Source organism: Dermacentor albipictus, chromosome 7, assembly GCF_038994185.2.
Source record: "Dermacentor albipictus isolate Rhodes 1998 colony chromosome 7, USDA_Dalb.pri_finalv2, whole genome shotgun sequence".
Classification (NCBI taxonomy): domain Eukaryota; kingdom Metazoa; phylum Arthropoda; class Arachnida; order Ixodida; family Ixodidae; genus Dermacentor; species Dermacentor albipictus.
The window spans coordinates 92,465,828-92,480,902 of NC_091827.1; the positions used below are offsets into that span (position 1 = coordinate 92,465,828).

Sequence of the window (15,075 nt, forward strand, 5' to 3'; positions counted from 1 at the left end):
TCTAGTGAAAATGCCTCTGCAACAAACCGAAGGGTCAATGATGAAACAGGAGTGCTTGGCAGTGCAAGTGCTAATGGTACAGCCGACCTCAACTTTCTCAGCATCCTCGACCTCAACCGCTCCGAGCGCCGAAGCGAACATCGCCACTTCTGCTGCTTACGCCGGTACCGCCTGAATACGTTCAAGGGCAGAGACGATGCCAGCAGCGGTGCCGCGATTCGGGGGATTCCGCGACGTGCGATCGCTGGAAGAGTTCCTTGATAAGGTGAAAAGATCGTGTGTGGCGGTGGACATTCCTGGTGGACACCATGCCAGACCTTTCATCTCAGCTGCGCCGGATGGCAGCGCCAAACTGTGGTACCGCTTCGTCGGACCGTTCGTCTCCTGGGACGCGTTTGCCGACGCCTTTAAGATGGAGTTCGCTTACGTCGACAAGAAAGTGTGACCTAAAGAGGAGTTGGACCAACGCGCGCAGCACCCCGAGGAGAGCTTAAAAGAGTTCCTATATGTGGTGGCGGTTTATACTACGACAGGATTGGCGAGGAAGTGCCCGAGTCGGCGAAGCTAGACAGAGTCCTGCGCCAAATTCAGCCCCAGCTGCAGCAATTGGTGGCGGGGTCTACTTACGCAAGCCTAAAAGCACTGACAGCTTTGGCCTCATAGAGCGAACGCGGCGCCGACTACAATATCGGTCTCCGCCACCCAAAATAAACCAACTCGTGAACGACTTGCCATATCTGGCGCACATCATTCCTGACCCAATAGCAGTGCCTCAGTATATGGCAGCTGTCACTCTGTGCCGAACTTGCCATATGCCTTGGCCATTTGGATGCCTGGATGCACGTGTCGCCTTCATCTCGCAGCAGTGTACCCTTTGTACCATAGGGACCAGTGGCCCGTAGTTTAGGCTCAACTTACCAGCGTACCATCGTACCAACCAGGAGCGGGACATCGACTCCAGCAAGCACCAAAGCAAATTGTTTTGTCGACAATGTGGCGTTGTCGGCCACATTGCACGCAACTGCGCGAATGGACGGCGCCACGACGGTGCCATTTGTTTCCAGTGCGGCCGGCCAGGGGACTTCCAGGCCCAGGGTTTAGAAAACTGGCACCAGTAGTTAACGGTCCGGCAGGTGCCTGCAACGCAATGCAAATTGCATCTGCAGCCGGAAGGAGGGAGCAGCTCCTGGATGTTCGAATAATAAGACATTCCATGCCCATCTTGACACCGGGTCCAACGTGTGTCTCGTTGGTCTAGTGGCCACCAGTGCGGCATGCTCTTACGGAGCAAGGAAGAAACGCAAAACTCGAACACTTCACCTGGCATAAGGTTGGTGTGAAAGCTCCGCGGCTGCCAAATGCAGAATAAATTGGGATGGCGGCTCCAGGGTTCAGAAATGTATTTGTCTGTCTGACCGGTGGCAGGACATTGTGCTTGGCAGGGACATCCGACAGCCACTGGCATGTCCTTGGACATTGCTTTGGAAGGGTGCACTATAGGTATGGAACCACAGCTCGTTTTCCCATATTCCAAAACTGGCAAAAATATTGCCCCGCATCTAATGAAGGATGCCAATTGCCTTGGAAGGCTTTTAAAGCAAGAACCAGACACTGGCATGTAACACAGTCGATAGCCCACGACAGCAGGCATGAGTAATGCACGAGTTCAAGGGCCTGCAGGGAGTGTACGAGGCGCTGTTCACGAAGTTGCCTGGTTGTACCATGCTCATTGAGCGCTCTATCGACACCGGCGACAGTACCCCAGTGTGCACAATCAATCCAAAAGAAAACAGATGATGGACGCCTGCATTGCTGAGATGCCCTATGCAGTGCTAATAAGGCGCAGCATAAGTAGCGAAACAAGTGCACTAGTCCTAGTGGTAAAGAAATCGGGAGGCTCCCACGTGGCTGTTGACCACAAACCCTTGAATTCTCGTACCAGTGTACCCAGTGTCATGCACTGATTGGTTGAGTCACATACCGGGCTTTAGTGGAGAAGGTTGTCGATGGCGTGAAGCACAAGTTTGCTATGGTGTTTCTTGATAATATCTCGGTGTGCTCTTCATCTGTAGAAGACCACCTGGTACATCGCGAAATTCTCGAGCGCATCAAGGATGTGGGATTTACAATTAATCCTGCTAAAGTACAGCTGTGCACTCAGTGCCTCACGTTTCCTGGTCACGTCGTTACTCCAGGAGAGTGCCGACCAGACGCAAAGAAGGCGCGCGCAGTGGCAGAATACCCACGACCATCTAATAGCACGCAACTGTAGGCATTTTCTGGCCTGTTCGTGTATTACAGGAACTTTCTTCCAGAATTCTCTTTCGCTGTCAAACCATTGACCAACTTGCTGAAGCGGCAACAGAAATGACAGTGGACGAGCCTTGAAGAGTCATTTGTGACTCTGAGAGCAATGATGGCAAGAGATGCAGTTCTGAGCTTGCCAGACCTCAACGCACCAGTTGTAATTGAAACAGGTGGCAGCAGTGTCGGCACAGCAGCGGTGCAACAGCAGGACATTTTTAGGCCCGTTTCATTCATCAGCAGAAGATTGTCGGATTCAGAGCGGTGTCACAAAGTCCTGGCGTGGGAGTGCTTGGCTGTTGCATGGACTGTGGAGAAATTTCATTCTTATTTGGAATTTACAGAATTTGAAGTGCACTGAGTCCACGCGTCGTTGGCATGCATGTTCACCGCTAAGCAGGCATCCCTTCGTGTGCGGCGCTGGGGGCTGCGCCTTCAAGTGTAGTGCAAAATTAAACATCGTCTTGGGAAGGCCGCCATCTCTGCTGATGCCGTAAGCCTGGCACCTGTTGACCGAGACCCCAAGGCAGTTGCAGAAAGCCTGCCTGAGAGACTGTTCTCACTTAACTTGGACACTGACGAAGGCTCCATCACGTTTGACAACTGCCTGGTGACCACCATTGAGGACCTCAGTGTCATAAAGAGTGCGTGGGAACTGGCGCAGCAACTGCATGGTGCCTTTTTGCACAACACAACCAGGACTGTCCAGGGTAAATACCTGCAGAAAGGCACTGCTGGCAGCCGTCGTCTGGAGGAACTGGCATCTACATCCTATCTCGAGTTATCAGGGCTTTTGGAGCAATCTCGCGATGACCGTACGGTAGCCTGGTTGTCCGCTCACCTTTGTCCTTTGGCCCTGCAAGTGGCTGACGACCACCCAACAAGTGTCCACGCAAAATTTTTTAAGGTACTGTGGCACATCAGAGAGAAGTTTGTGCTGTTGGGCACGAGCAGCGACATATCCAAATACATCCACGGTTGTTCAGTCCACCCAATGAAAAAAGCAAAGCATCGCGTGCCCCAGCGGCTTAGGGCCAACCAGTGGCCTGCAGTACCAATGAAAGAACTAAGCGCTGACCTGATGGGGCCGCTAGCTACCAGTCCTCGCGGGCACAAGCACTTACTAGTCATTGTTGAAAAATTAACCAAATTCACTGAGCTCTTCCGTCTTCGTCCAGCAACCCCACAGCAAACCGCCAGCCGTATGGAAGAGTTCTTCAGCAAACGGGGGGGGGGGGGGGGGGTATATACTGCCATTTCTAGTGATAGTGGGAAGCTCTTTGTTAGTAGGATATGTAAGAACCTGCTTATGCGATGGCGCATCTCAAAGCGCCACATGGTGTTTTACAGTCGAGCCGGGAAGATGGTTGAGCGGCACAATGGCACCGTGAAGCTGTGCGTTCGTGGCATACTGCAATGAACACACAATGGGGCCATCACATTTCCTAGTTGCCTTTGCAATGCCAACTGCAGTAAGTGCTTCCACCGGATACACCCCAGTCCTCCTCCTCTATGGACGCGAACTCTGTACCGTGTGGCAGCCCACTGAAAAGAAGCAAGATATCGAGCCTGCCACATCAGTTTCCCATGGATTCGCAACATAATTTCAGTCCCGTTTGGCGAAAATCATGGATGCCACACGGCAGCATCAGCAACATGCTTGGCGTGCCCAGAAGGAACACTAAGACCGGCAGCGCCGAGCCACGACATTGGACGAAGGCGACTTGTCTTGCGCAAAACCCACGTATTCAGTGATGGTGCTAGGGCCATGTCATCAAAGCTGGAGCCAAGACGCAATGACCAATTCCGCATCCGCAAGCGTGTTATTGGAAAGACTTTTAAGCACGTCCACCCACGCACGGGGAAAGCTTGTGGCGAGGCCCATGCCAACCAAATCCTGAAATACCACCCTCCATGGTCAGCGGGGGCTTCACGTTTCGAGGGGGGGGGGCGGCTGTGGGGACATCCGTCAATAGGGAAGGGAGTATCTGGTGACCCGTAGGCGAGGTGGCGGAAGACGTGGGCTGTGATGACATCTCCGCTGAGTGCGAGCAGTATGTGTGTAGGTGTGTGTGCACGCGGTGGCGGGCGGTGGTGTGGAAGATGTAAGGCGCGGAAAGGGCGAGTTGGCCTAATAAACGTGACACGCCTTTCACGGCAATGCTTTACCGAGCTACGCCATGATTGCACTGGACCTCTCGCGAACATAGGTCACTGAGTACGTGGCAATGGGTGTGCGTCATGTGCGCGAACAATTATCAGCAATCAAGGGTGCTTGTGCGCCGTGCTTCTCGCTGTGCAGGCCACGCGTAGACTTCTCGGAAGTGGCCCTAGACGACGCAGAGCTTACACAGAGAAGCGCAAAAGAGGAGCCCGATTGCCGCATGACGCGTTTCTCAGCGTTCGCAGGCACGGCAGGCCACGCATTTCGAAGGTCACGTGCAGGCTTCGAGACGACGGCGCTAGATGCCGACGAGTGTTCTTGGGGATCTGTGAAAGAGGAATCTCGCTTCAGTACACGCCTCGTAGATGACTCGTTTGACGGTGGCAATACGTTGAGTCACTAGATTGATTCAATGATAACGAATTACTGTCGACAGTCATGGTCAAATGGGTTTTGCAGCAATGTTTTTTTTTATTTCTAAAGCTGTTTGCAGTTACCATGGCAATGTTCTTGGCTTTACAAATACTTCAGTGCAAGCAGAATAAGACGTGTAAGGCAGACTTCACTTGAAAAGCATCATTATTGTGGTTAAGCCAGATTGGACACACGCTTCCTTGGTAGAAGTACTTACAGATATTCGGATTTCAGATGCGTCGCAGGAGTCGTACATAATCTATCGATCAATAAATGTTTCTTTAAACATCGGTCAATAAAGAAAAAATATTCAAGACATTTACGCATGAGGCTCCTCCAGAAACGATAACAGGAATGACTCTCTGGACAACGCCAGGTGTGCTGGAAGCTTGAGTGAGCTGCTCCTTCAAAGGGTGGCGCTAGGAAAGTTGTAGCAAATTCCTGCTTCACATGCTTGCAAAACATGAAGAGGAAAGGGAAATAAGAATTAAGTAGGATGGTCCCTAAAGTAGTGTAAAGTTTAAAGGTACCAGTTTTTACTTTCTTTAAGCGATAAGTTACCCTTGGCAACTTATAAATGATAAGTTTCACTTGGCTGTGCTATCTCGCACATTGAGAAGTACATGACCAGTGACCCAAGTAGTATATTATCTTGGGCCACTATGTTTCTGCCGGCTGTTGTGTTGGCGAACAGGCTACGTTGGACAGGCGGTCTAAGCCCGAATAGAAAACTTGCTCCTAGCTGCCCTCTGGCCTAGTATAAAACTTGAATCACTGCATATGGACCACTGTGTATGCGTCTGAAAGACAAATTCGACACCGCGTGTACAATGGCATGTGCCCATTTTCAGCCAATGCTACCGTGATAGGTAACCTTAAATATGATAGGGCCAGATACAGTCCTCAACAGGACGAGACAGCGGTTGACGAAAACAGAACACTATTTTATAAAAGTTCCTGGTGGGTGCAGTTACAATAGACTGCACCCACCAGGCACGAATTGAACACGGTGAACATACTCTTTGAGCCTTCCTGCATTCGTTGCTGAACGCTGGCTGATTAACCGATGCTCCAGCGGGGCGCATGCCCCAAGCGCGCTTGCTTGCTGTGATGTCCCGAAGCAATCTCCCATGAGATCGTTCTTTCCCTTGGCTTATGAAGCTTTGGCCCTTCTCGCTCCAACGTGCCGACGTGAGCAGAACATCGCGTAAGCAGTCGGGCGCCACCATCCACGCCGCCTCGCCACGGGGAGGTGGCTGCTACTGCTGCTAAACATTTCCAGTCAAATATTCATGGCACCTTAGCAACCCATTCGCATCAGATTCCTTCCGCATCTAGGGCGGGCGCTGGCTGGATGACCATTGCAACGAAGTTCCATCACGATACTAAGAGTAGCCCATGTTGCAACGAATTTTCAACTGGGGTTAAGTGATTACAACAAGATAATACTAATACTGCGTCATGGTATTCGGCACTGTCGTTGGCAGCGAAATTGCTGATTTGTTTGTCTGCTGATGAGGCTGTAAGGCTTCATGATCACACATGTCATGAGAATATGCAGCACGTCACACAGAAAGCTATCATTTATTTTGACAACCACCTTGGATAGCTTTTGCGGCTCTCTCTTTCTCTCTCTCTTATGTCACTTCCGGTCTCCCTTTGTCCTCATTAATTCCCGATACCTCTTTCGCCAGTGCAGGGTAGCCAGCCGTTTTTACACTGACATAATTCCCTGCCTCTCTCTCCCTTTCTTTTATTTTCTCCTCCACGTCTAGGCCCTCGAGCAGCGCGCAGCTGGTGGCGTGACGCTAATTCTGTACGCGGCCAACGACTTTCGCATCGCCTGCACCTACTGTGGCTTCATGCGGCGCCGTAACAACCGCTTCGACTACCTGCCGGGGCTCAGCGGTGCTCACCTGCTCGTCAGCGCCGTCAATGTGAGGGGCGTCACTCTGTACTGCACGGTCGCTTTGTGTGCGTGGGCACGTCTGTGCTCAAATGCTGAGCCAGAAGAAAGTGGCGATGGCCATCGAAGGCTACATGCGCTTGCCAGCTCATCTGTTCGAGGAACCCACGTAAAAACAAGCGCATTCAAGAAAAATCTATCTGGGAATGTCATTTGATCATTTACACGTGAACAGTAATTTATGTGCGCTTTTAATTTTCTTTATGTCCTAACCCACTGTGCATGTTCGCGCTGCTCTTGTGCGTTTAGCTCCGTTTATGTTTCTGCGTTTTGCTCCATCATCAATGAAATCATTTTGAAGTGTTTTATTATTTTGTGATGAACATATTTCGACAATGGTTTGTAATGTAATTATCATTCTTGTCATGTTTTCTTGCTATTCTTGAGGCAGATCTTGGGATAGTGGGGACTTTGAGTGGCTAACCTTCCCGTGTTAAGGAGTCCAAAGATTCATTCTTGATTTACTTAGCCCCCTTTTAAATCGTGGTGCGCAGCTACAGGTTTATCTATCAGTTAAAACAATAGGTTGCGCTTGGGTTAAACCTGTTACATCGTGCAAATTTATGTCCGCTTGCAGCGAACTATATTCGTAGTCTCTCATGAAAGTTTGCATCGACCAGACTGGATCGCAGAATGAAACCATGTACAAATAATTGTTTTGTTGGAAAATATAGCTTTGCTACGTTACCAGTTTTCAACATTTTTAAGGATAACGGGACAAAGAAAGTTCATCATGGCCTGTCACTTGAAAGCGGTGCTTGCGGATTCCTGGCGTTATCGCTTAACCGAGAATTGTTCGTGCATTGTCGAACCTCACTTCCCTTCTGGTTTCATTCGATAGTCTATACCTAACTTCCCATTTTACAGGGACCATTTATTGTCAAGACGCCAAATAGTTGCGGTGACTCAGAGGATAAACCGAGCCGCTGATTACCAAGAGACCACGAAGGCCGCAATGAGGTGAAACCTGAATGTGAACACATGTCTATAGTGTGATCCACATACACGTTGTAGAAAGCCAGGTCAACAAAATAGGCTCAGCAGCTCGGCACCGCGACAACTCTCATCGCCCATTGTACAGCTCTGAGACAAAAACTGAGAAATCAATGAAATCGAACCACACCCTTACTGTGGAAAAATCCAGAATATTGATAAATTCAGAGGCTATGAACAGGAAGAGTCGGCTGCACAGAGTACGTGTACCACACTCTCACCTGTCAACTGCACCTGCTACTTATACTGGGCTTTACAGGTAACTTGAAGCAAACCCTATGAAAATAGGCGCACAGAGGTCGAATGTGACCAGCAGCATGGTGTTTGAAGTCGTCTTGCGTTACTCAAGAATCGATTAGATATACACAACAGGACTAGGGTGTGCCCCTACGTTCACTCCAACTGGGAGCTCAACGTATTCCAGCTGACATGACATTGGGAGTAGAGAATACTGACGCAAGCCATAAGAATTGACGAAAGGGAAGCGATGTACACCACGCAAGGGTCGAACGGTATATTCGACCAAATGCAAAACTGCGTGTAACATGCAGCCTTCGTGGCTGAGTGTGATGATGAGAAGACTGTCAAGGCTGAGATCAATATGCGAATGACCATACCGAGTAATCAAAGGGGCTAGCCAACAGGGACGCATAAAAATTGTTTGGTTTATTGTCCCACATGACAGCAGTAGCGTTATCTCCTATCTATGTGAGCGCCTGACCTCGTCTTGCTTTCTGTTTGTGAAGGAATGACCTAAGCGCAAAGAAAACAATAAATGTTAGTTTTCTTTCTTTCAGTCTTAGGCGAGGGCTCCGTTTATTTTGATCCTTGAGCAGCATTACCCGAGCAGCATTGACGTTTCAGAGACAATGCGATTTTTTTTTCAGTCTACAGAAGTGGACTGAAGTTTTGCCGGTCGAATTATGCGATAGAGAAAATTTTGTGCCTACAATAACAGTACGGGGTAACCTTTTCTAATAAGATAAGTAAACCTGCCTGGACGTCAGACAATGCTCTCTGAACATCCGAGTGCGCAGTAGGTAACCTGTTATTTCCCTAAAGAAAGACTGCATGCTCATCACACACACACAACATAAAATGTGGCAGAACCCATCTCACTATGACTATCCGTGGTATTGCGTGGGCCCTGAGTCAATATAGCGACTCAATGTACGGGCACCGTCGACACGAGTTATATATGAGGCGTGTACTGCAATGAGACTCTTCTTTTGCGCGTCCCCAAGAACAGTCGGTGCCATCTAGCGCTGCGACCGCGAAGCCAGTGCATGACCTCCGAAATGGATGGTGCTCCGGTGCGTAATAACGCTGAGAAACATTTCTTGCGGCAACCGGATTCCTCTATCACGATTATTTCTTGACACATTTTGGATCTATAGGCAATACCGCGAAATCCGCACAAGGCCTCTGAGACGATGAACGAGACGCGCCGGTGCCTGCGAACGCTGAGAATGGTTCCCTCGCTTGCCGCAGGCTCAGTTGCACATACTCAGTCACCCTAGTTGCCGAGAGGTTCACTGAAGAGCAGAACGTGTCCAGCGAATTCATGGCGCAACTCGATAAAGCGTTGGCGTGAAAGGCGTTCCTTGAAAGCCGGCGCATATCCTGTGAATTTGTGGCGGAGCATGCTAATGCGTCAGGTTGCCGCCCTTGAGGTTGCCGCCCTTGGCGTGAGTTTGATTCCGCTTGGCAACGGAAGAACATAAGGGACGTCAATGTAGATCAACGCATTGCCAATGGCACATAGCTAGTTACCTAAGTTGGCGTCAGAGGCGTTCACTGGAGAGCGCCACATGCCTACTAACACGTACCCAGTGACCCGAGCTGGCATCGAAGAGGTTTAATGGTGACCAGCAGAGACCGAGTGGCACACGCCTAGTACTTTAAGTTGCTGTCAAGGCGTTTCTTCGAACAGCGGTACCTACACAGTCCCGTGTCTACAGTGAGTCATGTTTGCGTGAACGAGTTGGGTTGAAGAGTAGCAGGTATGCATACATAGGCATATACTCAGTGAACCAAGTTAGTACGATGATTAGTCTCGAACCCTGGTACTTCCACACAGCAGCTCGATGCACTACCCACTTCACCACTGGCTACCCAGTGACCCAGGAAGGTGGGAAAACGGTTGTATACAAACATACAACAATGCAATAACACATACATAGATAGGTAGCTCCCGGAAAGTGCACGAAATGCCCAAAGAATGCTAGCACATTAAAATTCCGCAACTTCTCAAGTATATTCTGACGCACCCACAAATACTAAGAACATTGACGGCTAAGAGGCACTTCCGGAAAGACCAACGTCGAAGAAATGTGATTCACGAGACCCCTATACCGGGCACAAATACTTCGAATACTCGGCAGCGCGACGGAACTAATTGGGACACTATCATAATCCCGATGCTAAGCATGACGCCAGGCGTGACAACACGGTCATTGAAGCAAATTTGCGCAGGACCACAAGTGTAGCGATGACGCCATTGTGCGGGAAAAACTGGCAGTGAGAGCACTTGGTTGTCTATAAGTCCGCTCAGATTACCTGCATTCGAAAACGGTTTTGCTGCAGAAGGTTTGCCAGGTTGATGCCCTCTCAATGCCACGCAGACACACGTCCCCCGGCTTCCATGAAATGTGCTGGAGGGCCTGTTTGAGTAACTGTGACAATAAATAAGGACTCGAACGCCAAGTTCTAATAATTTAGGCTTCGTAATAAGCAGAATGAAAAGGGAATTTTTATTCATTTAGCGCGCAAAATGAATGATAATGAAGTAACTCCAGGGCAAATTCCTTTTTTGAATTTGGCGCCGCAACTCCAACGGCAGTAGATTTTTCAGACATCACATGGATTTAGCTATGACCTTTTATGTGGGCTAGGATAAGTGTTTGGCTTGCTTATAATGCAGTGAAGTCGGTCTCTATATTATAGCACACGATGTTAAAGTTTGTGATGCCATTACGGACCGATGCGGCAACTTCAGGCTGCCGTAACCGTTCGTCTTTCTGGCACTCACCGAGTGTTGTCGGACGGAAATAGTGGCCGTTTCGATGCTGCAGAAGCGTTAGTTTTATATACAGCCTAAAGTAAAATTTAGTGTAAAGCTTTTATTGTGATCGTCTGTGTATCTGTCGATCGGCGCCTAACCTTTTCCTGCCTACTTGAGTCACTGGGCAAGCACCACAGAGTATGTGGCCCTTTTCAGGGGACCTCTTTCGCACCAAGTGGGTGTGTTCCGCTCTTCAATAAACCTGTTTGATGGCAACTTAGAATGCGCGCCAAGCACTAACTTCACGGCGGCGCCCTTCGACGGCGCACTATGTCCCAAGAGAGACGCGAGAGGGGAACCAGGCTGGAGTACGCGCTTCATTCATGACATGTGTTCACGGTGACAGCACAGTGTGCGGCTTCTTTTTGAAACGCGTCAACACTGACTGTCATCCTGAGATGGTTTCTGCCAGGGGTCTTCAGTTTTTATTTGTGCGAATGTGGCGCACTTCCCTGAGCTTTCAAATGCGTAAGCATATATCTGGCTACCCGGCGAGAAAACCTGTCCATCCGTTCGTCGCGTAAGCACAGTAAAGGAAATAATGCATTAAACAAAACAAATTCGAAAGGAAAAACGTCGGTGATTACGAGTTTCGAGCGTACAAAGCTACGCTCAGAAACTGAGTGTCTTGCCCACTGGGCTAAACAATCACGCTTTTCGAGAGGGAATAAATCTGAACCAAATGAATGTTTTGTGCCTGCTGTACAAAACAAATGTCAAAGGAGAACAGTTTCTGTGAAAGGTTTGTTGAAAAATTTGGTGACGGTGCAGTAGACGCCATCTCCAGGACCACATGTACAGCTCTATTGGTGAGTTTGTAAACATCAGGAAAATTTGATGTTGCGAAAATTTAAGGCCAAATAGGCCACATACTTGATGCGGTTCGGCGGTCGTGGCTTGCGCGTTCCATTGGCACGTTCCTTCCCCGACCCAAATGCCAACAATATCTGAGGGCTCATGGGCTTTACGTCGCGCAACAGGCAGATAAGTAAGTAGCCAGGGAATTGAAAAGGAGTCATGGGGGGTCATATGGGTCTCATCATGGCTGATAATAGTTCGACGCGGATGGATAACATGCTATAGAGCAATGAGGGCTTTATTGGTCGGCGCAAATATGACCAGATTAGTAAGGACCGATAAGAATTAAGGGTTGGATCGAGACCGATAAGCTTCAGATATATTCACTTATTTCAAGCATGGGTGTTTATCACAGTGGGTAAGGCACTCGAATTCTTAGCGTGGGGTCCTAGGTTGGAAACTCACCCCCGCCAATGTTTTTCTTTTTGATTTTTTCGTTTTGTACATTAATTTCTCTGTAGCGCTTCGTCTTGCCTAATAGGTGGCCGGACGGGTTTCCTCGTGTGGTGAGCAAAGAAATGCTCACGCATTTGAAATGGCATTATAGATATGACTAATCGTTACCGTCGGTGAACTTGCTACTTCATCCACTGCACCGGTCGCAGCGTGAAGGCTGCAGCGAAGCGGGCCAGAGCTCTCCCGGCCTCTCTTTAAATCTCCGCTTCATACCTCTCTTTACAGCGAAGCGGCTGAGGGGATTTCCACAGCACGTTTTCATGTGCCAATGGCCGCCTTGCGGCGGCGTGCTTAGTATCAACCAACCACGCAACATTCGTTTTAATTTCGAAATTTTGTTTTGAAACGTGTCTTTCAATGATTAAATTAAAAGTTACCGTGCATGAACTTCACCCGACTAGATAACATCTTTATTGCATGTTATTTTTTATCCAGTAGAGCGCAATTTTGGTTCCTCACTTCGTGTTTTAGTGGCTTCACGTTGGTGTTCACCTAATATTTTGACGTTCTGTGGTTGTAGAGCCAGTGACGCAGACTGCGTGAGATCCCGTAAGCGTTCCAATGAATATGGGGGTCAGTGAGAGCGCGCAAGTGGCATCGACGATGCCACTTGCGCGCTCTCACTGACCCCATTCATTTGTTCAGCATTTAATTTGTTCGAAACAAATTAAATGCAGATATTAGAAAATCAAGATTTGAATACTACATAACAAAGTTTGCAGACATTACGGGTAACTCACGGCTAATGTGGCAAACCGTGAGGGAGGTACTCTAGAAAAATTTCGAGCACAAAAAGGTTCCGTATCAAAACGACGCTATGACTGACAACGAAGTCGCAAATTTATTTAATGACCATTTCATTGCAGTCGGATCATGCGATGGGAATTCAGTTGATTCACCGTGCGAGCAGTTCATTGCATCAAACGCCGCAAACACATTGTTTTTAGCACCCACTGACGAACGTGAAGTGCTAGATATTATTCTGACACTAAAAAATGGCTGTGCTCCAGGAGCAGATGAAATTAAACCGAAACCTCTAAAGGCTGTAGGTGAAATAATCAGTTGTCCGCTCTCTCACATTTGCAACATTATTTTATCTACAGGCGTTTTTCCGCAGAAAATGAAACTGGCCAAAGTGACTGTTGTGCACAAGGGTGGCCCAGCGAACGAACTAACAAATTATAGGCCTATATCAGTACTACCAGTATTTGCAAAGGTAGCCGAACAGGTTATAAACAAAAGATTCGTCCGTTTTCTCACCGCGCAAAATATTATAGCCGATGAGCAATTTGGCTTTAGGAAAGATAGATCAGCCGAAACCGCACTCCTCGGGATAAAGGAAAAAATTCTAAACAACATTGAAGAAAAGGCACACACCCTGGGAATTTTCCTCGACTTCAGAAAGGCATTCGACTGTGTTCAGCACGATGTTCTAATAAGAAAGCTTCCACTTTACGGATTCCGTGGCGTGTCGTTGACCTTAATTGAGAGCTATTTAACGTCAAGAGAGCAATTTACTGTCATAAATGCTGCAGCCTCACACGTAAAAACAATAAAATATGGTGTGCCTCAGGGATCTATTCTCGGATCTGTACTCTTTATTTTATACCTGAATGATATTGTGAATATACCAGGCAGCGAAAACCTAGTGTTGTACGCTGATGACACTAATGTCTTTTTCTCAGGTATTGACCCCTACGCGCTCGAAAGAAAGGCTAACTATTGGTTGACCGGCTTGAGTACATGGTTAAAACTAAACAAGATGCAATTAAATGCTAGTAAGACCAAATACATTCTCTTCAGAGCAAAAGGTGTAAAAGCTCCTGACAACCTAAACTTAAACTTTGAAAACACTCAGCTGAAACAGTGCTCGCAAATTCGTTTTCTAGGTGTTCTGTTTCAAGAAAATCTCTCTTGGAATTCGCATGTTGATCAGCTTCGAAGTGATCTTTGTCGGGCGGTTGGCATTTTAAACAAATTGAGATATCTCCCGGCGTCCATAAAGCGGCAAATATACTATTCATTAATACATTCCCGTTTAAGCTACTGTTCCCTTGTATGGTTAACGACGACACAAACAAATCGAGATTCCCTCTTTGCAATTCAAAAGCGGGCGTTACGAGCTATTGGGAAAATACAGTTATTGCGCAGCTGCTGGCCCTTGTTTAGGTCTTATGGAATACTAGAAATAAGTAAACTGCACACATACAAATTATGTCTGGAAATATTACGCCAGTACAAACTAGACAAAATAACCTTCGAAACCACCTATCACACTAAACTTAGCACATACGAACTTAGGAAACAATGTATGGAAACACCTCGTGTACGCACTAATTACGGTTTTCAGAGGTTAGGATGGCAAATTCCTGACTTAATTAATCAATACCCTATTATTCTGGATACTGTACGCAGCACTCCCTCTATACGTAAATACAAAATGTTAATTAAAGCAATGCTCATAAATGAACCTTAAAGGTGAAAACTGAACGTATACCTATCACTAGTGTGTTTTGTAAATACTGCTATGGTCGAATTGTGCTTTGAAGTATGCTGTTTTGTTTTTCCGCCGAAAGCCTGTGTTTTTTGTAAGGATGTCTTATGCATTGTGTAAAAAATATTGAATGTGTGTTCTATTATGTAATGCTCTTTCTTGATTTTTGTAGCCTGTGGTGCCGCCTGTCATCCGGGTGGCGTGGCCTCGTCAGGCAAAGTATGCCTTTTGCCACGTCACCCTGGACAACCTTTTCGTTGTCTTAAATAAATTCTGAATGAATGAATGAATGAATGAATGAATGAATTTTCCCCACGAACAGCCAGAAACAAAGAAAATAAACTCTTAGTACTTGCAAAGCT

At 47.7% G+C, this 15,075-nt stretch overlaps 1 protein-coding gene across 2 annotated transcripts in view; it reads left to right on the forward strand.

The window, feature by feature from the left end:
- LOC139047535 (probable glutamate receptor) overlaps positions 1-15,075 on the forward strand; it is a 106,166-nt gene that overhangs the window by 46,936 nt on the left and 44,155 nt on the right. For both annotated transcript variants that reach the window (XM_070521363.1, XM_070521362.1), the window contains exon 5: positions 6,658-6,819. In XM_070521363.1, the coding sequence (XP_070377464.1) occupies positions 6,658-6,819 (162 nt within the window). The remainder of the gene's footprint in view (positions 1-6,657; positions 6,820-15,075) is intronic.